Raw genomic sequence first — 24,555 nt, 5'->3', positions numbered from 1 at the left:
AAATACTCCAGTCACGTGCCTTAACTCGAGTTTCGAGAACAATCTTTCTGGCAAGGACAGCACTCAGAACCGGATTTTTATTAACGTGTATTGACCCTGGCTTTTTTTTCTGAAATAACTTCGATGGGAAAGTTTTGAATTCGCTTCTCTATAAAGCAAACACATTTTTACAAGAGTTTGGATCCGAAGGTGCTTGCCTGAGGCCAAAATTCGAAATAACAACAGACACGACTGTTAAGTGGTCGTTCGACAAACACGAACAGTCTACAAGCTTAAACTCTTGTCTGTTTAAATGACAAAGAGCCCTCGATCATGCGGCCGAGTAGAGAAATGAGTTCTGTTAAACCGTTATGAAGCTTTGTCTTTTCTTTTTTTCTTTTTATTTTTTTTCCCGGGCAAAAGCTATTAACAAATGCATTTGAGAAAAGTTTTTAGGCACCGAAAGAGTTTATTTTGTCTGTAAAAATAAAGAAAGAATTAAAAAAATGTTCTTTAAATTCCAAACATCTTTTTGAATAGCTCAGTTCTTTATTTTGTTTAGAAAATGATGAAAAAGAATTCCTTTGTAAATCGTAGTCGTCACAATTTCAAGAAATACCTATGAATATGAAAAGAATGTGAAGGAAAAATTGAAATCCTTTTATATAGATTTCAAGAATTAAACTATTTTAATATGAAGCTGAACTATAATAGTCCACATTAAATAGTCCAATTTTACTATTCTGAGGAGGAAAAACATGAAAAAAATGTAATAAATTCCTATCATGTAAATATTTTTTCGTATACGCAATGTATAGAAAGTATAGTAATCATAAAAAAAAATATCGAACTCCAGATTTGATAAATCTTCACTTTTTAGACTTTCTTGAGTTCGAAAAACACATTTTTGGAAAATGTCCGTCTATATGTCTGTGATAAAGGGAACTCAAAAACGCTTTAAAATGAGCTCAAAAACGCCGTATTGAAATTTAATATACTGTCTTTACACCAGATTTGCAGATTTCTATCATATTTTGAGTAAAATCTCAGAGGAAGTCCGTCTGTCTGGTTGTTCGAATATAATAGCACGATAGTTACAAAACAAAGAGATTAGATAAAATTCGGTATACAAATTTAACATCTATAGAGTAGAGGCAGAGGTAGAGTAGAGGCTTGTCAAATTTTGAGCCAAATCCAACTACGAGTTGATTGTCTGTCTGTCTGTACGCTCAGAAACATGCAAATGCGATAATTCAAAAACGCAATGATTTAAATATATCAAATGTGGTGTGTGATTTTGTGACTACAAGTGCAGTTTTAGGTGAAATCTTTGTTTCAATCGTTGAGAAAAATGTGTCTAAAGTAAAAATTCAATTTTCGGATGTTATTAACGGCAGGCCAAGGATTAATCGCCAAATAATTCGACACGATAGATTCATTAAAAATGCTAAATTCACCCCAAAAGCCAATTTTTCGTAATAACAATTGTGCGCCCATGCCATACAAAGCGTTCTCTGGCATTATCAGAGAATATGCGAGGCAATTTTGGAGAGATCAACCCTGCTAGTTTTTATATGCATAAACTGTACTATTTTAAGCTTTTTTTTAAAAATAAATGTTTATTTACTACAGACGCTAACAATCCAGTAATAGTAAAAAAAAGTTTTTAGAAAATTAAATTGTTGTTTAATTTTAATCTTGTCCAGTATTCTTTAATGATGATTTAAATTATTAGTGGAATTGCTCATTTACATTTGAAAGAAAACTTAAAATGCAAAATTTCAGTAATCTTGCAGATATTGTTCGTTTCAGTATTCTTAGACGACCACTTTTCGACGATTCTATCTCATTAAGGGGAGAGACGCAGAAGGAAAGAGCCCATTTCCAGAATTCGTCATTCTTTCACCTTAATTCTCGCCTTAATTAGACTTTTTTGTACAATTTTTTTTCACGTGCATGGGAATATCGTGTCGTTTTAGACTGTATTATTTTAATTCAGTCAGTGAATAATTCGATTTTATTTTATTACTACCCGCCTTTGGCGACCAGCCGGTTCGGCAATCTTAATGCTCGTTAAAATTTTAATAATTGAATATTTTATGTAACTCCTATTTTAATAGCTTTTCATCAAAATATTTTAAGGCTTCAAATTTTGATAGTCATATAATTCACTCATAATATTATAAAGGCCTTCAGCCATAACGTAATATGTATCACTCTAATTTTCTGCTCGCTCCCATAGAATTTATGCTTTAAATTAAAGTGGAAATGATTAAACAGCAATTAATATAAGAACATTTTTTATTGAAACAAAGCATTTTTTTAGTATGAGTACTAAAAACAGAGTCGCTGAGCATTTAAATCTTATGGGCACTAAAGAAAATTTATGTAATATCTCAAGAATTTTTCAACAAAATTTTCTCAGATTCATCATGAACAGATCGATTAATCAACAATGTTTAATTCAATCACTAAGAAAAAAGCGGAATCGTTTGAAATAATCGGTCGAATACATGTTAAGCCTAACCTCGTTAGCGTGGGAAAAAATTACTTAAAAAACGATGTACTTTAAACTATAAGCATATACGAAAAATATATAATTAACATAAATAAAATTTATCTACAAAAGCACACAACTAACCTAAAAATAATTTATTTACAGAGTGTATCTGAAATAAAACAAAACAGCAAACCAATTAATCAGAATCAGTCCATATTTGTTGAAAATGCAGTTGTCAGTAATCAGAACACACTGCGCATGCTTGAATTTTCAACGCCAGTTGGGTTAACGCTATGCAGATTAGAAATTTTTAATTTCCTTTATTCTTTTTTATTTTAATCCAAAAGTACTTCAGAATGAATCCGAAAGATCGATTAATTAACAATGTTTAGTTTTAAATGCCTCAAACATTAAGAAAATAAACAGAACCGTTTGAAATAATTGGTCGAAAACATACTAATCCTGACCTCGTGGGGGAAAACTAAAGCCTTATTCATTTGGCGGTGGGGAAATGAAAAGATTTTTTGGCGAGAAAGTTAGATTTTAATTAATAAAAAATTAACCACTCAATTAATGGGATAAATAGTAGCCTATACCCTATTCCAGATAATAATCTATATCTGTGCCAAATTTCATCCAATTCCGTTCAGCAGTTCTGCCGTGATGGAGTAACAAACATCTATTCATCCATCCAAACTTTCACATTTATAATAGTAGTATAGATTATTTAAAAATTCATTAAAAACAGAAATTTAATTAGTTGGTTAAAATGTTAGTATCATTGAAAAGATTATTTTTTGATCTTCAACGTGATGTAAAGATCAATTTTGTGCTCTAATATTTTCGGAAGTTATAGCGGGAAAACGCCACAATTTTGCTTAATTTTTAATTAATTAAAATTCTAATTAAAAATTCAGAAAAAGGGGCGAGGTGCACATTCCCCACCTCCAAGGTATACATGTACAAATTTGGTAGCTGTAAGTCAAACGGTCTGGCCTGTAGAGCGCCAACACACACACACACACACACACACACACACACACACACACACACACACACACACACACACACACACACACACACACACACACACACACACACACACACACACACACACACACACACACATTGAGCTTTATTATAAGTATAGATACAGATATAGATTAAATGAAAATACCCCCTCCTTTCATCTTTCCTCTCACCTTTATTTTGAAGAATTAAATCCATCCTAACACATGCGCAAAAGCACGGAGGATTTTAGAATCCGCTGTCAAACAATAGCAAATCAGATGACTACCGGTTAAACAAGAACATAGGATAAGAGAAAATTAATTAGAAAAATACAATTTAATAGCAAAACTATGTTTACTGCACAAAATTTCTCAAATAAAACAGAAAATTAAACTATGTATAATAAGTAATATGAAATCTGAACTGCAGTCTATTGTCTACGTCGCGTAGAGGTATCTGAAATTCTCAGGTAATGATTTGCTTCTCTTTTTAAAGTTGCCTTCCCCCCTCCCCAACTGAAACCACACGATTAAAGGGTTTCGATACTGAGAGACTACTGTTAATCTCTCTCTTTTTTAATGTTTCTGAAATGTTTTTCTATGTATAAAATAATGTCACTTTCTGAATCCTACAGATCAAAGATTTCTAACAAGGAAATAATAACAATAAAAGTTCCTTTTCTGAAAAAAAAAAACATTTTAATTTATGTGTTTCACATCATAATTAACTGTTCCGCCTTTTAAAATGCCTAATAATTTTTTTTCAAGTGATTATTCGATCACACGTACTTAATGGGCCTGTTTTTCTGAAAAGAAAATCCAACGTCAATAAAATACATTGAGTAAACATACCTGACAGGTACCATGGCATATTGTATACCATAAAATAACCTGAAAAAAAGAAGAAAAGAAAAGGGTTTAATGAGAGATATATACGGATCATTCAAGGACGAATCTCCTAATGAGGTAACTACTTTCGCCATCTATTTCTAACTTCAAGAGGCGGGGGCTGTTGGGGGGGGTATATCTCAATAATCAACACACAATAGAAAGATGAAGCATTCAGACTAATTTTCTTTAATCATAATGTACTTTAAAACCTTAAGCATTGCTAATTTTAAGATTACATATAATATTATACAAGGTAAATTGACATAAGACCATTAAACGAAATGATTAATGGTCGTAAAATTTCCTGTTAAAAGATCAACTGGGCAATAAAATGAGTATAAATTAGATATTTAAACACAAAGGACTTTTCAAGATGAAAGACTATTGTTATTAGCACTAGATGTATGATAAGAATTTTTATTTTAATATTATAAATAGAAAATGGCAGTTTTCTAATTTTTTTTCCTTGCACAACTGAAGTCCTCTTTTATAATAAAAATTAACTATATATGATAATATTTCTTTTTGAATAATTCTAAATTACAGGCTTATTTGTATGTAGCTCATAACAGTTGCCATTTAGAGTCTGAATAAATTCCCCAATAGCCTTCAAAATAACCTTCATTAAACGGCAAGATTCAGAAAATCTAGAAAGCATTAAATATGTAAGGACTGATAAAGAGATAAAAACCATAATTTTTTTCGACAAAGGTAGAATTTGTAGAATTTCTTTTATATACATAGAGCAACTAGTAGATAGGTAAAGGTTCTTTTAATTCCTATTCTTTTTGCCAGAAATAATTTTTATTTAATTTTAATTATTTAATTCGAAGAGCTGGAAATTACAGAGATTATCTTCATCTGTCTTTTTGATGCTGTTCCCGAAATCTTTCTCATTATTTAATTTTCACATCTAATTTCAAGAAATAGATTTCAATGAAACATATAACTCAGGAAAAAACAAATCTTTGAAAATAATAATAAGAATGTCAGAAATATAAAAGATATCTGCGTTTCATTGGCATGCTGATTTCTTCTCTTACATCGCAATTAAATAAAACAGAGTTAAGATGGCGTTTGAAATGCGAAACATTTTCATTTCTCTTATTTTGGAAAGTTTCTTACTATGAAAATTTTTAGAAATCTCTCTAATATCTAAGTAGAACGAGATATTCAACATTATTGTCTGATATTTTTGTAATGTTTTATAATAATGTGAATACTACGTCATTTAATATATTTATGCTACTAATAAAAGATGCACAAATTAGCACAGATATATTATATAACAATTATGCGATATGATCAGTATTCTCAATGCTCTGCAAAGATTTTGTAATAATATGGCAGAGCATTTTGCATTATTAGGAAATGACAGATATTTTTGATAATCTTCACTAAGACAGATGTGGTTGTGTTGATTTTTATTTCTATCTTCAGTATACGCATGCATGCCTCTAACTCAGTTTATTTCCCGACTTTGGGATTAAGAGTGATCAAAATTTTGATCCTGAATTTTATTCTTGCTTTATAAAGTTTTCTATTACAAATGGAAAATATCTGATTTCGGTTAATTTTTCTAAATTAACAAATATGATGGGAAAATGTAGAAATTTTAATGAGGGGTATTCGAAAAATTTATGCCGTAAATAAAATAAAATAAATATTTAGAATGAATGATAGATTCAGCCTTTTTACATCGAGTACAATTCGAATAAGCCTGTTCTCAGTGTAAAGAAGATGCTTCAGTAGATAGATATGTAATAGATTTGAAATAAATTGCAGAAACTATTTATAGTATTCAGGATAAAAATAGCATTAGTAAAAATGGCTGAAAAATGTTTCTTTGGTGTTTATAAAGACAAAGAAGCATTAAGATTTCTCTAAATAAAAACAAAGGTAGTAATTTTAATTTATGAATAAGACATCGTATTTTATATTTATTAATAAGATAAAATATTCTACTTACTTAAACACCATGGATAATATTTCTTAAAAGTTTCAAACAAATGACGCATCATATCTAGATCCTGAAAGGATGAAATAAAAAAAATTATTAATAATAAGAGCAAATGTGTATATGGTGTTCCTTTGCTTTCAAAGAAGATTATCTCTATACTTACCACATTGCCCACCCCCGAATCTGTACAATCAAACAGAACACTGACGGCTCCCCAATCTGCAGACCTCACAGCTTTTTCTATCCAGTAAAGCATATACTGCAACTGTTGTCTCCGAGTCTCCTCTTTTTTTACGTGAGTTTTACAGCGAACAACCACTGAAAAAAAATATATATAAGTTTTTAACTCACAAAATGCTATTCACAGAACTACCTTTATTTATCCGTACTTATATATATGAGCAAAAAAAAAGGGGGGGGACTGCCGCTCAAGTTTCATACATTTATAATGAAACAATGCCAATTCCGTTTTTAAAAATGAATTTTGACATCTAAACATTTATAGGTGAGATAGATGATTATAGATCAATAATTCATGCGATGGCAGCAATAACAAATATTAAGGCGCATGTCATGCGCCAATGTAATTCATTGTTATTTTGCATTCTACAATATGCATGTGCCTCTCATTAACATCTTATACTGTGTTTACATTTTGTTGAATCGTTTTAATACGTTATTCACTAGCTTTTGGCTCTAACAATGTGAAAGTCGAAAAGGAATATCAATGAATTGGGGAAATACGAAAGGAAATTTTATGCTTACAGTATATTGCGATCTGTATATGCGTTTAGAAATATGCGATTTGTATATTCATTACTGCATGCGTTTAGAAATAGAGGTTTGCAAAGACACATTTTTATAGTTCATGAACGATTCTAATCGACCGAACAGAAAACAATATTAAATAGACAAGATGAAACTTAAGAATAAATTTTTAAAAACGTAATTGGAATTCTTATATAAGAATGGGAATTAAATTAATAAAAAAAATGTAAAGCAAAAATTTTTATTCAAAAAGTAAAATTTGTATTTCAAACATCAAAAGAAATAATTTAATGTCAACGAGCAGAAATTCAAACTTGAATTAGCTCAGCGTGCCTTTTATGTATTATATGAGCATAAATTGACTCCATTATGATATGAAATCTTTTGAAGATATAGCATTACCCCTCTTTTACATTTTTTGAAGGGATCAGAGGAATGATGTTGGAGCACGCGGGGGGGGGGGGTAAAAGGCAACAAATTACTTAAATTAATTTCTAGTACCCAATCTTATTCATTGGGGGTCAATAAAATGGGAAGTGCATGACGGGAATCTAAAGGAAAAATATTGCTGTTACATATAAAAAAATGCCCACTCTTAATATTAGGCATTTTAAATTAAAAATCTTTTTTGATTAACCACGTTATATCATTTTAGTTTGAAATTACATGCGTAGTAAAATTTCGGCATTTCTATAAGTGAAATAAATTTATAAAATAAATAAATAAATAAAATTATTTATTATTAAAATAAAATTATTTAGATTTAATAAAAAAACAGAAGGCCTAATGTAATTTCTATCTTTGACTATAATTTGAAATTTGAGCGAAAATTGTGCATTAAGATGCTTTTTTTTTTCGATTGTTCATGATGAAAGCATGAAGTTATGGCGCATTTTTAAATTAAGTTTAGTATAATGGTTTCTGTTTAAAGTATGCTTTTAGTGTAAGTTTCGAATTTATTGTATTTGCAGTTAATATTTACCTTCATAAGTAAGCAATTAATTTTTTTTAATATGCTACCACTTTTAAACATCGCTGCGCTGTAATGCAATATAACTGGAAGCATAAAATATATTATTATTTTTATTGCTAATTTTTGAATTTTTTTTTGTTGAATCAGAGAAATTACTTCAAAATTATGAAAATAATAAGCATAAACCTTCAATTCTGAATGATTCTACTGTCTATTCTGATATTTTAAATAAAAAATCTTTAGTTCCATCAAGAATTTTTTTTTTTTTTTGCATTAGTTTAAACATTTTCATTTTTCAAATTAAAGTTCCCATTTTAAGTGAAATTACAGAAAGATAATTAAGGAGATAGACTGAATAACGAACGAAATGGTGTAATACTTCCAAAATAGTAGGTGTTACAAGTCTATTATATATTTAACAAAAAAAAAAGTGCTTTGTTGATAAAGTTATTAAGAGCAAGACACATAAAGCATTTTAATTAAAAATTTTTGCAGTCATTCATTCTGACGAATGGGTCGCCAAAGGAAGCTAGTAAATAAATGAATTCTGGAATCCAATATAGTAAAATCATATCTTGTGGGCCTCTAAAGTCGAGGAGCCCAAAGCAGAAACGCAGAAAGGCCGCCTATTTTACCTATTTGATAACTTGATTTTGTGTCTAAGTATAATAACTTTTGCATAATAAAGTTTTTATTTAACAAAAGCCTGTGCTCATCTTTTGACATGGCAAATTTAAATACATATCTCAGTATAAAAAATAAACAAAACTAAAGATACCATCTCTCCTGCGCTTTAATAAATCGAGTATTTGCACTTTCAATCAAATAATTCAAATCATTTTTTTTAAACCTTCGATTTAATTGTTTTCTATTACTATGCAACGGAGAAGCAAGACCATTACATGAACTCGTTTCCGTATCTTTTACCTCAATGGCTTGTAGGATTATACTAATTAGTCAAGTTTCGAACTTCTTAAACATGTCTTTAAAGGAATCAAATTAAATTTCCAAACAACTTGTGGAAGTTCATATTAGTTTGCTAAGCTAATATCACTCACTGAGACAAGCATTTTCCATATTAATGAGATTCCTAATTATTATTGCATAGTTTAATCGTATCAGAATGTTTAATATAGTTAGCCACGAGGCTTTCTTTGAAAGTCTTCAAAACTGATTTTCTTCGTTTTTATTGCAAACAAGATAAGAAACGCAGTTAGCACAAATACATAAAACCAAATGTGCTTTGAGGGCACTTTAATTCTTATTTCATACTAGCCGCCTTTGGCGACCAGCCGGTTCGCCAATCTTAATGTTCGTTAAAATTTTAATAATTAAATATTTTATGCAATTCCAACTTTAATAGATTCTTCAGCAAAATATTTTAAAACTTCAAATTTTGATAGTCATATTATTCACTCATAATATTATAAAGGCCTTCAGTCATAACGTGATATGTATCTCTCTCATTTTCTGTTACCCCTCGTAGAATTTATGCTTTAAATTAAAGTGTAAATGATGAATCTGCAATTAATATAATAATATTTTTTACTGAAACAAAGCATTTTTTTAATAATATGATTACTGATAATAGAGTCACTCAGCGTTTAAACTTTATGGGCACTAAAGAATATCTTTCTTAATTTAGGCATTATCTCAAGAATTTGTCAACAAAATTTTCTCAGATTCATCATGAACAGATCGATTAATGAACAATGTTTCATTTTAAATGCATTAAACACTAAGAAAATAAAATGAATCGTTTAAAATAATCCGCCGAAAAATATTAACCCTAGCCTCATTACTGTTGGGAGAAAAAAGAAACTGAAGCCTTACTCATTTGGCGGTGGGGAAAATGGAAGATTTTTTTTTGGCGGAAAAGTTGGCGGTGGGGAAAAATGGAAGATTTTTTGGTGGGAAAGTTAGTTTTTAATTAATAATTAATATTCTAATTAAAATTTCAAAAAAAGGGACCCCAGGTGCACCTTCCCGACCTCTAAGGTATACATGTACCAAATTTGATAGCTGTATGTCAAATGACCTGGCCTGTAGAGCGCCAACACACACACACACACACATTGAGCTTTATTATAAGTATAGATTTGTATGAAGGGGAGTTTTGAATAATTTTAGTATTCGTAATGCAAGAAGAAAGTGCGGTCATCATTAAAACATTCGAGTTTGAGATATTGACGAATGTCCACATTTTAGTCTATCAGTTTTTTTCTGAACACGATCGCTTGAAAATGCAACGAACGAGATGAATGAAATTCGTTACACGATGTTCAATTAACATTGTAGATTTCTATAACATGTTGGATGAAATCTCTCAACAGGAACTCTAATTGTGTTCGACATGTGAGTGCGATCATGGATAAGTAGAATTTGGACATAAAAGCAGCGGGTGTTGTCTCGCCAAAGTTTCTTGTATACTATCTAATAAAAGTGTTATTCCCGTTCTCCCTAATTAAATTGTGGACCTTGGGCAAGGCCGTGACTGGCTTACATGATGTAAGAGAATAATAATTAAGAAATTTTGATTTTTTGGCGAACAATCTCTGGCAAACGGCTAATACACAATTACTCTAAAATCGAATTTCTATTTTCGATGCTTTCTTTCTGACCGATTGAACCTGAAATTTGATATAAGACTACAATTGTAATTAAAAGATTATGTATAAAATTTCATATGTTTAAGTCATTGCAGTTTTGAATTATTTTGTTAACATTCATGCGAAAGTATCTGCCGACAGACGATCAATCCTTCGAAGCTGCTTGATTTTATTTTTTTCATTGTAGGAATTCTTTTGTTGGCAGTCCAATGCCAGATTGAATTGTGAAATTCTATCAAAGCATATGCTTAAAATTCGTGGCAATTGATGCAAAAGAGTTTTCAATCTAAGCTGAACCTTCTTCTAATAAAAAAGTAAAATTCTGTGAATTTTAAGAATGTGAAAAGATGAAGATGAGAAGTTTTTCCAAATAATGTAGATAAAGAAATGATAATAGTATTGGGAAAAATGCAAATATTGAGAATTCGAATATTTTAAAGGTATATGATAAACATAATATAACTGCATTGTGATTGCATTGGAGCTTATTCTTTAATAAGTAAATGACGATGAGCATATCCAGAATGCAATAAATGTAGTCGAGTTTAAAAAAAAACATTGACTTTTCTGTTGTAAGCTGGAATTCTACTGAAGATTTAAATGTGAGGAGTTTTTTTCCAGTCTCTAATACGTTGAAGCGTTATTTGTTGCTAAATAAAAATACGACTTCTGCTAAGGATAAGTACTAGAAAAATTGATATAAAATATTTTAAATAAAGAACATTTTCTTAGTAAGAAATCGGAAGAGCTTATTGAACAAGTTTTCATGACTACAGTACTATCTTTCACCTCATGCGCTTTGTAAAATTATTCATTTCATTACTTTTATATGAAATCTACAATTCCTCTTGCTCGTGGAATAGTTGCTTGATAAATAAGAAGTGACTTACCTACTGGATGATCTCTCTTGTCCTTGTTGTAAATGAAGATGGCTCTTGCATCGAAATATTCTTTAGGGAGATCCTTCTTCCTCAAGGCTGAAAAATAGAAGAAAAAAAAGTTTCTACCTTTGTATTTTTTTTAAAATTTCATAGTGAGAAGTTAAAAAGTTCGCGAATAGTATTGAATCATGGTTAAATAACAAATTTTTAAGCCTCTAGAATTTGGAATAAACTTCCAATCGGAGAAATGTTCTAAATGACGTGAAGATTTATAATTTATGTCAACTGAGTCAATAAATATACTGCTTAAAAATTAAGCTACCTGAACTTTTATATAGTATTTTTGTCCTATTAGTCATGATTATATCGATATATTTTTTTTAAAGTGCCCTTTCTTCTATGTTTGATCGATTTATGAAATTTTGAATACCACTATTTTAGATGATTTTTAAATCATTTCCATGAACACGTGGAATAAGATCCCCCAATTAAAGGGCAACACTTACTAAAGGTGATAACTGATTCGTTTAAAATCAAGAAATGTGAAACTTCTTTTTGTTTAAAATAAACTTAATATAAAATAAATAAACTTTTTTGTTTAAAATATTAATATCTCAGAACTATTTTACTAATAAGGCCGGGGGACTGAATAAAGGAAATAAGATTTTATAATTCTTCTAATAATACATTTATTGACTCCAACTGCATAAAATATAATTATTTACGTCAGATTATTTAAGTAATTACAACATTTATTCCATTCGGAAATGTTTGCCTATCGCTAACATTTAGAAATTAGCCTTTAGGCCTCTATTAGAATAGATACTCTGTATAATTGGATAATAAATATTTAATGTAGTTGCTGAAGGGGGAAATAATTAAGGTCTGGTTGTTTTGATTTAGTTTGAGCGGTGATAGGATTGTAGTCATTTCTACTACTAATAAAATGGAATGTGTATGTACGTCATTCTATTGGTGTTTTATAGCGCAGACTATAGGATCCAGAACAGCCAGATTAGGTGCAAATATACGTTAGAGAATAGAAATGTGCACTTCGGAAATATTTCTTTAGATTTGAATTAAATAACGATTAAGCAATGTTTTGGAGTTTTTATTTAGTAATTACAGCATGAAAAAGATTTATTTTTCATAGAATCTAAAAATTTAAAAAAATATCTTTAATGATGTCAATTTATTTGCTACACATTTTTTTTTCATTTTAAATAAAAATATAAAAATATTTATTAAATTTTAATTAAAATATTTTGACATTATTGGAGTAACGGAATTCAAATTGTTTGAATTATTGTAATTAATATATTATCCTGGATTGTCCTTTCATTTTCTCTCTTTTTCTTCGCATACAGAGATACTGATTTGAAGATGTGATTTTAATAAAATGTTTAGAATTTTTACTGCTTTATAGTAATTACAATTAAGGTGGATTTTCAGATACAAGAAAAAAATTCATCCAGTCCTTAAGATTGCTACTAGTTACTTTAATATATATGGATATATAAAAACATATCACCAATATTTTGCCTGATTGTTCTGCAGCTAGGTTACGTAGAGGCGTTACGTTTTGCATTGAGCTTTTTATTGGATTTGTGAACAAAATCTTCTAAAATATCATGTAAATTTTTAAATATAATCAATAGTGCAATTAACACTTCTATAATGAATTATTCTACTATCTATCCGTATATTTTAATAAACATGTTCCTATGTAGCAAATAAGTTATTGGTTTTATTGAAGTTTAAATATCTCCTGTTTTAAAGTTCAAATTTTAAAAGGGATGATTCATTATGTTTCATTGAGATGACTCGTAAAACATATTCAAAATACTTTTATGAATTTTTGTTGTTACACACTTTGATAGTATTTACACATCACTCAAAGCAATTTTTTCAAATAAAGTTTACATAAGTTTATAAAATAGGAGTGTCATAAGCTTCAGAGACGGAAATTGTGATGCTGATAAGTTAGGATGAAACTTACTGTTAATCTCATATTCTTTCCGGTACTTGAGGGACTCAGTCAGCATGTTAAATGCTTTTTCTACATCCTTTTCCATGTGCAGAAGGTATCTGCCAATGAACCAATCGTTATCCTTCACTCGCTCAATATCATCCGGATGGTAAAGATTTTCATCTGAAAAAAGAAAAGAAGTATAATTACCTTCCCAACATATCTTTCTAATTATTTTTCTTTTTATAGAGCACTGTTGCCGAGATAATGCAATTGTGACGAAAACACGCAGGTTGTAAACAGAGAGATGGGTTCGTAACGATGTGATAAATCATCATTGTTTAGTTATTTCTTTATTAACATCTGAAGGCTTAAGATAAGTCGCAAAACCAAAGAACTAGTCCCCCTGTCCCAACTAACATATCAATTTCGGCATTTTTAAATTAATATGAAAGCTTATGACATCAAGATACAGCACCAATGACCATTTGCTCCTACACAATTTTCGAGAGATTTCACAAAATAAATTTTTATGAGAGTTACTCACTTTCAGCAATTGGACTGATTTTGCTAATTTTTTTTCACTTTATAGTTCGAGGGGGCATTAAAATTAAGCTTTAATTATATAAAATATTTTAATGAATATTTATATATGAACAATTTTAGTCAACAATCTGGTCACTAAAGGCGGTTGCTAGCTAAATAGGCGGTTGCAAATTATAATAATTAGTTAAAATCTATTATTATAATAAATATTGTTTATAAATTGCTAAATTACACGAAAAATTGCGAAATATATTATTCTAATATCATTAAATGGTGTCCAATTTCACCCAAGTGTAAGATTATTAATATGCAGTCAGTGATGCTAATAAATTTGAAACAATCCTACTTAACTAAATTATAAAAATCATTTGTAAAAACCTATTAATTCCGCTTAGCGACATGAAAAAGTAAACTGCAATTGTTCCTTCAAATGATGATTCCCCATAAAAATTCAAATTAATTTCAATGAAACTGAAATAAAATATATAACAAATATAAAATGATATCAAAACAAATCACATCAATATTTTATGTCAGAAATTAACATTTGAATGATATCGAGTAAGTGATATTAGATTGATGGAGGAAAAGTAAAGTCCCAATGGCAGTTTGAATAAAACCGAAATTGGATGGAAGTGATAAATTTGAAGTTTCACATGAAGAATTGTTAATTTTTATGTGAGAGCTCATTTCTTTTCATGAGTCATTCATTAAACAATTTGAGAAGGCTATATCACTTAGAATATTAGATATTTTATAAAGAATGAAACAATAAATATCTATGTAAATAAGGTCACTCCCAAACACTGAGTAATCAATACAATTGAAAAAAAAACCTTTTTTTGTACGCCATAGATGTCCAAATAATTGAATAAATTTTCTTCAGATTTTGCAAATAAATAATATGAAGTATGAGGAAGGTTTACGTGATGGTTTTTCGATATGTGATTAAGAAGTTCAGTTTTATTTTTTTAATGAATTACGTTTGCATCGAGCATGCGCATTTCAAGCTCTTCTGCTGATACTTGTATCATAAGCAATAATGTGATAAGGCTTAAACTAAAAACAGTTGTATGCTGTGGAAGTTATATTTGGTGGTGAATCTGTATTTGATTTTTGAAGAAAAAGTTGTTTAGTAATAAACAGAAGTGCAGTAAAGCAATCATAGTTTAAGAATTCTATTTAAGAAGTAGTTTAAGTTTCTATATAACTCTGATGAGTCACTTACTAAGCGTTGATACAAATTATATCAATTAAATTACCTTTAAAAATTCTAAATTTTTGAAAAGAAAAAAATACACGAGAAACAATTATGAAATTAGAAGATAATTTTTCCACGTTATAAAAATCTACATTCTTCAGTATGATTCTCACGTATTTAATTTATTGCACTGTCTGTTAAAAAAATTCTTTTTACCATCTCAAGGACAATGATAATGGTGACTTTTAAAATCTACTAGCTCTACTGACTATTTTCCTTATGAAAGTCCCCGTCACCTTCACCATCGGTCAGTGCCTTCTCTTCTTCATTGAGGTTAAAAAAGTGCCCAGTCAAGGTTAAAATGGATACCTCTTCATTACTGCCAAATGAGAAATGTTTGTCTAAAATAGGGTTTCTTAAGTAATGTGTATCGCATAAAGAATACGAGACGCTGCAAAATTTATAATGCACCTTGTTGTTTAAACTTTTTAAGCACTGATATGAGAAAGTTGTTGAGAAAATAATTTTGATGACAATTTTTATTGAAATCTGTTGATTAACCATTCGAATTCGAAAATATTCTTTCAACCATCATGAATCAGTGATCCATATATTTATTATTTTATTTTTATATCGCAATAAAATACAGCGAAACTATATTCTTGAAGAATACAGTTTCTGAAAAAGGAAACTTTTCTTCTGATTTCTTTTGTAAAGATCTTTTGCTTTGATTCTGATCTTTCCAATTCATTTCTACGGTAAGAATAATCGTCTATCTTCGCATTATTGAAAATATAATGCCTAATCTGAACTTCGAACGCAACGATCTTTCCAATTTGAGCTGAAATAAAAACAGTTTTATTTTCTTTCTCACAAAATAGAGTCATTCAAGGAGATATATATTTTATCATGATGGAAAAGACCGGTAATATTTGATAATCAGCATTAATTGTAAAATGTATCGTTGCCTTTATTACATAAAAAAGGAGCAAAATTGAACATTCAACTGAGAATGCTTTGTCTAAAATATGAATAATATGAGAAAATAAATGATATTCCTATTTTTTTGATTATGCATTAAAAAAGCTTTAAAGCACTGACAAATATCAATACCTTATGACACCGAATAGAAACATTTTAAGAATGTAATTTCAATTAATAATAATTTAATTAGAAATCGAAATCAAATAATATGACTTCAAACCAATAGAAAGCTTTTCATAGAAAAATAAAATTCGAGATTTTTTTAAATCAAATTTCTTTGAAAACTAATAAAAAGATCTAAGAACTTTTGCCATATCGGTAGTTATTTTATATTTTATCTGTTACAATAAATCGATTTTAAATATTTTTACGGATTTCGCAGCTGGATTTCCACACAACACTGGCACTCCGCCGTTGCTTCGCTATCTTCTCGAAGACTCGTTACTTGTCTACGATTCCGACTACGACTTCTTGCAGCTTGAAACTGCCGGCCTTTTATAGTTCCCTGGAGTTGGGCCGAGAATCTTCTAGGCTAATCATACGTATCTCCGTTCCTAATGGATGGATCATTAAAATTCTTGAAGTTTCCAGCATTATCTATTTTGTAACCGAAGTCGCCAAATTCGTCGCCAAGTTGCCAAATGGTTGCCAAGCTCTGGGATCACTGGCTCGGCATCCGGCAACATCCAATACAGATGACTGTAAATTAATCTTTTTTATGATGACACTATTCATGATGGAAAGCAAACTTACACGTTTGTAACAATATAGAGCGACATTTCCAGTACTGAAAATTAAATTTAATGGGTTTGGTTCTATGAGAAAAATACTGTAGTCATATCGTTTCTCTTCAATTTAAAGCGATCGTATGACTACAGAAAGAGGCCTGAGCTTCTTTGAATGTATGTAATTATTTTCTGCCGGTCTCATTAAACAATGATTTTTTCCATTCATAAGAATGTTTTTAATTACCTCAGGTGTTCTTATTTACCTCAGATGCAATTGGGGAGTGGAAGCAAATATAACTTTGACTGTGACATGATGATTTTTAGCAAAATTAAAAACAAGAAAAACTTAAAGGAATCAAAACGAAGGAAAAAAAATTAATACAGCTTGGTTTTAAATTCAATTCATAATTAAAATTGCATTTTTTAAAAATGCATTAATTAAAATTGCATCATTTTTATTTAACTATATAATTAAAAAAAGTTTTATTGTCCGAGATTTTTTACCAATGTAAACACGTAAATAATCCAAACTTTCGAGCTGTTGTCAAAAGGCGATTAAGAAATTCGTCAAGATTTTGCGTTCACATAAACGTTTCTTACAGATAAATTTTCATGACTTCTGGTTTCCTGCTATGGTAACATTACAAATAATGAAGAAACAAAACATCGCTAGGGGGAATTTTTTTTTCTTCATTCACTGGATCACCGAAAAAATCTTTGAATTCTTCTGAAAAACAATTGATTAAAAAATCAATGAAAAATGCACTTTGATCGTCCTTATTTTAAATTAGGAAGAAATGCTCGAATAGTCATTTCAAAATATTTACGAAAGATGACTGAATTCTCGGATGCAAAAGCTTTGGTTTCAGTTTTTAACATCTGTCAGGAAAAGACTAATAATATTTAAACATTTCTCAAAATTCAGAAAATTATATCAGAGGTACAAACATAACTTTTTAATAGCAACAATAACATATTTTTGCAATTTTTGAAGACGGATTTTTTTCTACAATCATTAGAAACTATACGAGGAGTAAATACGTGCGAAAATCCCCCAGAAAAACATAAAACATTAAATAAATATTTTCTGAATTAAGTTTTGAAATTCGATTTACGAAGTACATTGAATCACTATTATGACAAGAAATGTGTCATATTTCATGGCTATTAGCACGAAAGATTTCTCTGAATATCGTCGACACATACATAGAAAGACAGACTTATATTTGCACAAACACGTCTTTTTAAAAGTATAGGTGATGAGAAATTGCAATACATTGCATCAGAATGCATTTTACAGCTTGTTGCTAACTGTTCCTTTTTTTATTATTATTATTTTTCGATAAGATACTTTCTATTTCATGACATATCGCATATACACTGAGTAACCAAATTAGTAGGACCACTTCCTCAATACAATGTTGGACCACATTTTGTGCTTAGTACTTCATGGATTCTTCTTGGCACGGATCCTATGAGATGTTGGTCGGTGGTATTAGGAATTTGAGACCATATCTGATGAACTGTATTTTCCAATTCCTTAAGATTTGGTGGTACTGAATCCAAATATCTGATGCTCCATTTGTTCTCCTCCCTCAGATTGTCAGTTGGATTGAGATCTGGTGATTGTGCAGACCCACAAAGTCAGGTAAAGCCTTTGTCATGCTTTTCGAACTGCGGGCAATGTTAGCTTTATGACAAAGAGCTTTATCTTGCTGAAAGTATCCATCCCCAGCAGAGTGCATCGTTAACAGGATGTACTTGATCTGCAATAATACTTAAATAGTCTTGAGTATTCAGATGCATTCCACAGTCATCAAAAGACTCATATAATGGCAAGGAAACCTCCCCCAAACCATAATATTGCCTCTACCAGCTTGAAATATTGTGGTAATGCAATAGGGGGTCTATGCTTTCATATTATTTTCTCCATATTCGCACTATGCCATCTGCATGGTGTAATTGAAAATACGATTCATCGCACAACATGACTTTTTTCCAGTCACTGACTATGCAATCCTTGCACTCCTTTGCAAACTAGAGATGCTTGCTTTTGTTCCAGATGGACAGCAGTGGCTGTAGAACAGGTCGCCGATTTTCATCGCCTATACTGAGTAAAGTGCGGCGAGCAATTCATTCGGAGACCTTCGCTGTTGCACCTTGATTAAGATTCAAAGCAGTTTGACGTACTGTAATTCTTCTGTTCTACTGGACAACTCAGCTAGGTCTCTTTTTAAATCGAGCATTCAGTAGTTGTTACGGACTCAAGACTGACGTTGTGACCTGATTTTCTGCTTAATAGTCCTTTCTCTGCAAACTTGAATAACTTTTGCTCTCGAACACTTCACAAGTGCAGCCTTTTGGTTGATACTGATTCAGACACTTGAAGCGCCTAAAATCGTCACTCGTTCAGACTCGGTTAAATAATGGTTTTTGCACTTTTCTTCGCAAGCAACACATCGCAATAGTAGTTTCACTTATCCTGCATTTTTTGACGTTTATATTACCTGAAGAAATGCTTTTAATTACAGGAAAAAATCTACTCCACCGATAAAGTCTGGAAGTATAACTTTTATCTGACTCTGGGGAAATGCGAAACGATTACTAACCATCAAAACAAATTTTGATAGAGCCAAATTAGGGCCCTTCAAATTTGTAACGTCTAGTTCACGACAATTTTGTCAGTCCTAAAGTCATATGAATAATGGGTCTTCGTTCTGGAATTTTCAGTACTATCGATCAAAATTTACATATTTGAGGAAAAATAAGACATGGGCGATTTCGTATATGGTTTTTTCCTCTATCTATGCAGTCTCCTTATTGAAAAGAGTCAAAATCCTCATCATCAGATTCTTCCTTGTCATCAGTTTCCTTGTTTTCTTCTATAGTTGACATCAAACGACTTCAAATTATTCTTAGCAGCCAAATTTCGTACTCAAAAAAATTGACATATATGTAGATTAAATGGTAGAATTCTTTTAAATGTCAATTTAATTTGGCAATAAAGAATAAATTTTATAGGAATGATATTGCTCTCTTGCATTTTATATTATTTCTTATCATATGATAAAATATTCTATAAAAAAGGTAAGTTTTTATTTATTAAAAACAGTTCTCCACAATTTCAATATAAAATTATCTTGGATAATCCAACAATCCAGCTTGTTCCTAAAGAAAAAAAAAATTAAAGCAAAAATTGAAGCTTTCTCATAATCGCCAAATCCTATAAATTCAAGAAATATATTTATTAGCAGCTTATCATAAAACTGGCGCAGGGAATGAATGATGAAGCTTACGAAAGCTACGATTCCATTTTTTTTCTAATACAGTTGCAACTGTTGCAAAGTAAATGAAATATTAGAAAATGGCACTGTTTACAACAAATGTTAGAAAGCGGGAGAGTGTCAGTCTTCTTTCTTAAGTGACATATTTCCAATTAGACAGCTACGCAGAGATAGGGACGCAAGTAGATTGATTAAAAATTTTTTTTCCTAGTTGCCAAATAAATGAATTTGAAAACTATACAAATTCAATCGATTATTAAATATTAGTACACTATTAACACTTTACCAAGCATAATAGGATTCAGAGTTACAATTTCAGTAATAAGAGAACGTAACGAATTTTATTATCTAAGTCATTCCATTTTTGTGCTATTGAGTTTACATACCTGAGATTATACAGGCCATTAGATGATTAACTTTTGAATGATTTGATAGAGAATTTGATAAAAATCTACACTTTAAATGATAAAACTGTATACCAAAGTTCATTTATCTACGTTGTTTTGTTTTTGAGTTATCATGCATGTGAAAGTACAGACAGACAATCAATTCTTTGCTTTGATTTGGTTCAAATTTTGAAATGGATCTATATTTTAGATGTTTAATTTGTGAATCAAATTTTATTTATCTTTTTATTTAAATTTTATAGTTGTTCACTTTATATACAAGAAATTAATAACATCAAGAAATTTTAAAGCAAAAATTTACATTGCATTCTATTTTGCGCTTTAAAAAAATCTTTCAAAATTCTCTATTTGTGTTAATGTTTTGGCATTTTAAAGAGTACTTTTCAAGAATGAGATACTTAACTCAGCACTCGAGTAAAGTTTATAAAAAATCCTTAGCGTTTGCCCATGACTTCGCCTTTTATCAACCCAATATATTTCAATGCCACACATTGCGACACAGCTGACTGGTTCTACTTCTATTCTTAAGTCTTTCATGTGTTTTCACTTAGCTCTGGGCAAAATGTATTTATTTCTTTTTTACTGATAATTTTTTTCTTATTTTTTTCTTTGTATGATACAGACAACAATGAATTAAAATAAAAACACCTCGAAATAAAAGCACAAATACGATGGAACGCTGGCGTTTAGTTTTATCTGTACTAATTATAAAGGAGAATAACGTGCATATTGTTGCTCTCTATAGACCAGATATAATAATGTGCATATTGTTGCTCTCTATAGACCAGACAGTTAGATTTCCAAACTACCTTATTTGGCACATATACACTATAGAGAATGAAAATGTTCATCCAGGAACTTTTTTAAAAAAATTTTAATTAATAAAACATGAATGAAATTTTGGCATTTTACCGCCATGATTTCAGAAATATTAATAGTTTTAAAGAGGTTGTTGCTCTCTCATTATTATTTGAATACCGAATCATTATGTAGATATGATATATCTAATATTAAGGAAACTGCAACCTTTAGTGGATTTTTTTCTATGCCAATAATCTCTAGGATTACTTAAAAGGATTCACCAGGGGAGTGGTTGGTCGAAGCTTGGCATAGCCGAGGAGTACAATTCAGAGGAAGAGCTTCCATCCTCCGATTGTGCTCTTAATCAACATTATTCAGAATGGCAGGTCGACTCTTTAGAAACGATTTACGATCTGTGGTTGCTGGAAATTTTTATCCAATGAAATACGAATGCGTACCAATTTCCCCCGAAAGTCTTCCATTAAAACAACCTATCCACATATATTGGAGCTTTCATGAACTTTTAGCTACGCACTCCACTATCGATTTGCCCAATAGAAAATTTCACAATTCTCTTATATATCACGAACTTTTGACTCAGGACTCGATATGTTAGAACCCAGTGGGATTAGAATTCACATCTACTATTCAATTGGATGATCTCTTTTCCGCTACAGATAAGTGATAGCATAGAAGTGCATCATCTAATCAAAAGATGGTTTGAATCAAAAGCATAAGTCACGGCAGTGAACTTGTCAAGTAGAAGCTAAGTGTTTATATGAATTGTAATAATTATGCGAACGTAATGAAATAGATAAGAACCTGCCTAGTTATATTTGGCAATAATATTTTACAAAAAGTTATAGCCAATATTTTATATTCTTAAACTCATATTTCACATGTTTAATAATTTGCAATATTATAAAAATTAATAATTCATAGAGAAATATTTCATATATTAAAAAAAAGGATATTATTTTAGTACTAACGGCCTTTGACAATAATTTAGTTGAATAATTAATTGACTTTTTAGGCTGTTAAATGATTATTTTGTTATTTGATTGATTGAAAAACATGAAAGCAGTTGAATCAGTTAACTGCAAATTAAAAAGTATACACATCACAAAATAAAAGCGGAAGTGAAAATCCTACTACTGTGTTACTGATTGGTAAAAGCACACGATTGAAGTTTTGGTAGATGAATGCGAATTCTTTTATAGAATTTAAAAACATTGTTTTAGAAAGTATATCAAATTAAATTCAAAATACTTTTTAAATAAAGGGAAACATTTTACAGAACTGAAATTAACATCATTAAAAAGGTGATTTTTCTGAGTTTTAAAACCATTTTTTTAGATAATTGTTTTGGAAGATATGAATATCTGTTTATGTAGGCAAGTCATAACGATTACGGTTTGGAAGTTTGATGATGGTCGCCAAAATTGAAATATTTGTAAGCGATTTATAGCAATTTCTATTGTAATCGCTAAAAGAGTTTGTTACCATTTCTAGTATCCGTCCAGGATGGTAGACTTTCGGGAAGTTTTTGAAGAATTGTAACGATTTTTACTTGTTTGGACAGAAGTTGTAAATTATTCATAAACCTTACCTCGATTATTTATCTGTTGATGATTAAGCTTATTTTTGCATTCGGTTAAACTTTTTGCTTGAAGTTTATTTCTTTTATATCCTCTTTTCTTGGACTGAATATACTTTTTTGCTGACACAACGAACCAACTCCAGAACATTTCCAATAATATTTTGTAGTTCCATGAATTAATTGAGTAAAGCGTTGGATTAAATGCACCTGCAAAAACTTTCACTGAATGAGGTGTCTAAAATTCTTATGATGGTTTGTTTATATTCGATTGTTGCCATTCTACAATCTATACTTATAATAAAGCTCAATGTGTGTGTGTGTGTGTGTGTGTGTGTTGGCGCTCTACAGGCCAGACCGTTTGACATACAGCTACCAAATTTGGTACATGTATACCTTGGAGGTTGGGAATGTGCACCTGGGGTTTCTTTTTTCGAATTTTTAATTAGAATTTTAATTATTAATTAAAAACTAACTTTCCCGCCAAAGAAATCTTCCATTTTCCCCACCGCCAACTTTCAGTTATTTTTTTCTCCCAACAGAATTGAGGCTAGGGTTAACATTTTTCGGCGGATTATTTCAATCGGTTCTGTTTATTTTCTTAATGTTTGATGCATTTAAAATTAAACATTGTTAATGAATCAATCTTTCAGATTCATTCTGAAGTACTTTTGAATTAAAATAAAACAGAATAAAGGAAATTAAAAATTTCTAATCCGCATAGCGTTACCCCAACTGGCGTAGAAAAAATCACGTATTTGCGTTACGTAACCGGCGAAGAAATTTCACGCATGCGCATTCTGTTCTGATTGTTGCCATGACAACGTTATCAATGGATGGTTTAAATTATTTTTGGGTTAGTTGCATGCTTTTGTAAGTAAATTGTATTTATGTTAGTTATATTTTTTTTGTATATGCTTATAGTTTTAAGTACATCGTTTTTTAAGTAGTTTTTTTAAAATCTGTTTTCAACCGTTTATTTTAAACGATTCGTTTTATTTTCTTAGTGTTTGATGCATTTAAATTTAAACATTGTTCATTAATCGATCTGCTCATAATGAATCTAAGAAAATTTTGTTGACCAACTCTTGAGATATTACATAAATTTAAAAAGATATTCTTTAGTGCCCGTAAAGTTTAAACGCTGAGTGACTCTATTTTCAGTAATCAGATTATAAAAAAATGCTTTGTTTCAGTAAAAAATATTATTATATTAATTGAAGATAAATTCTTTCCACTTTAATTTAAAGCATAAATTCTACGGGTGCTAACAGAAAATGAGAGAGATACATATTACGTTATGACTGAAGGCCTTTATAATATTATGAATGAATTATATGATAATCAAAATTTGAAGTTTTTAAATATTTTGATGAAGAATCTATTAAAGTAGAAATTGCATAAAATATTTAATTATTAAAATTTTAACGAACATTAAGATTGGCGAACTGGCTGGTCGCCAAAGGC

At 30.0% G+C, this 24,555-nt stretch overlaps 1 protein-coding gene across 1 annotated transcript in view; it reads right to left on the bottom strand.

The window, feature by feature from the left end:
• LOC129978116 (motile sperm domain-containing protein 2-like) overlaps positions 1-24,555 on the bottom strand; it is a 45,578-nt gene that overhangs the window by 10,917 nt on the left and 10,106 nt on the right. The window contains exons 2-6 of the mRNA XM_056090610.1: positions 13,571-13,723; positions 11,581-11,667; positions 6,504-6,658; positions 6,350-6,410; positions 4,342-4,380 (exon numbers count right to left, since the gene is read on the bottom strand). Of these exons, the coding sequence (XP_055946585.1) occupies positions 4,342-4,380; positions 6,350-6,410; positions 6,504-6,658; positions 11,581-11,667; positions 13,571-13,723 (495 nt within the window). The remainder of the gene's footprint in view (positions 1-4,341; positions 4,381-6,349; positions 6,411-6,503; positions 6,659-11,580; positions 11,668-13,570; positions 13,724-24,555) is intronic.

Source organism: Argiope bruennichi, chromosome 1 (assembly GCF_947563725.1).
Source record: "Argiope bruennichi chromosome 1, qqArgBrue1.1, whole genome shotgun sequence".
Taxonomy (NCBI): Eukaryota; Metazoa; Arthropoda; class Arachnida; order Araneae; family Araneidae; genus Argiope; species Argiope bruennichi.
This window is presented reverse-complemented; position numbering and strand designations above follow the sequence as displayed.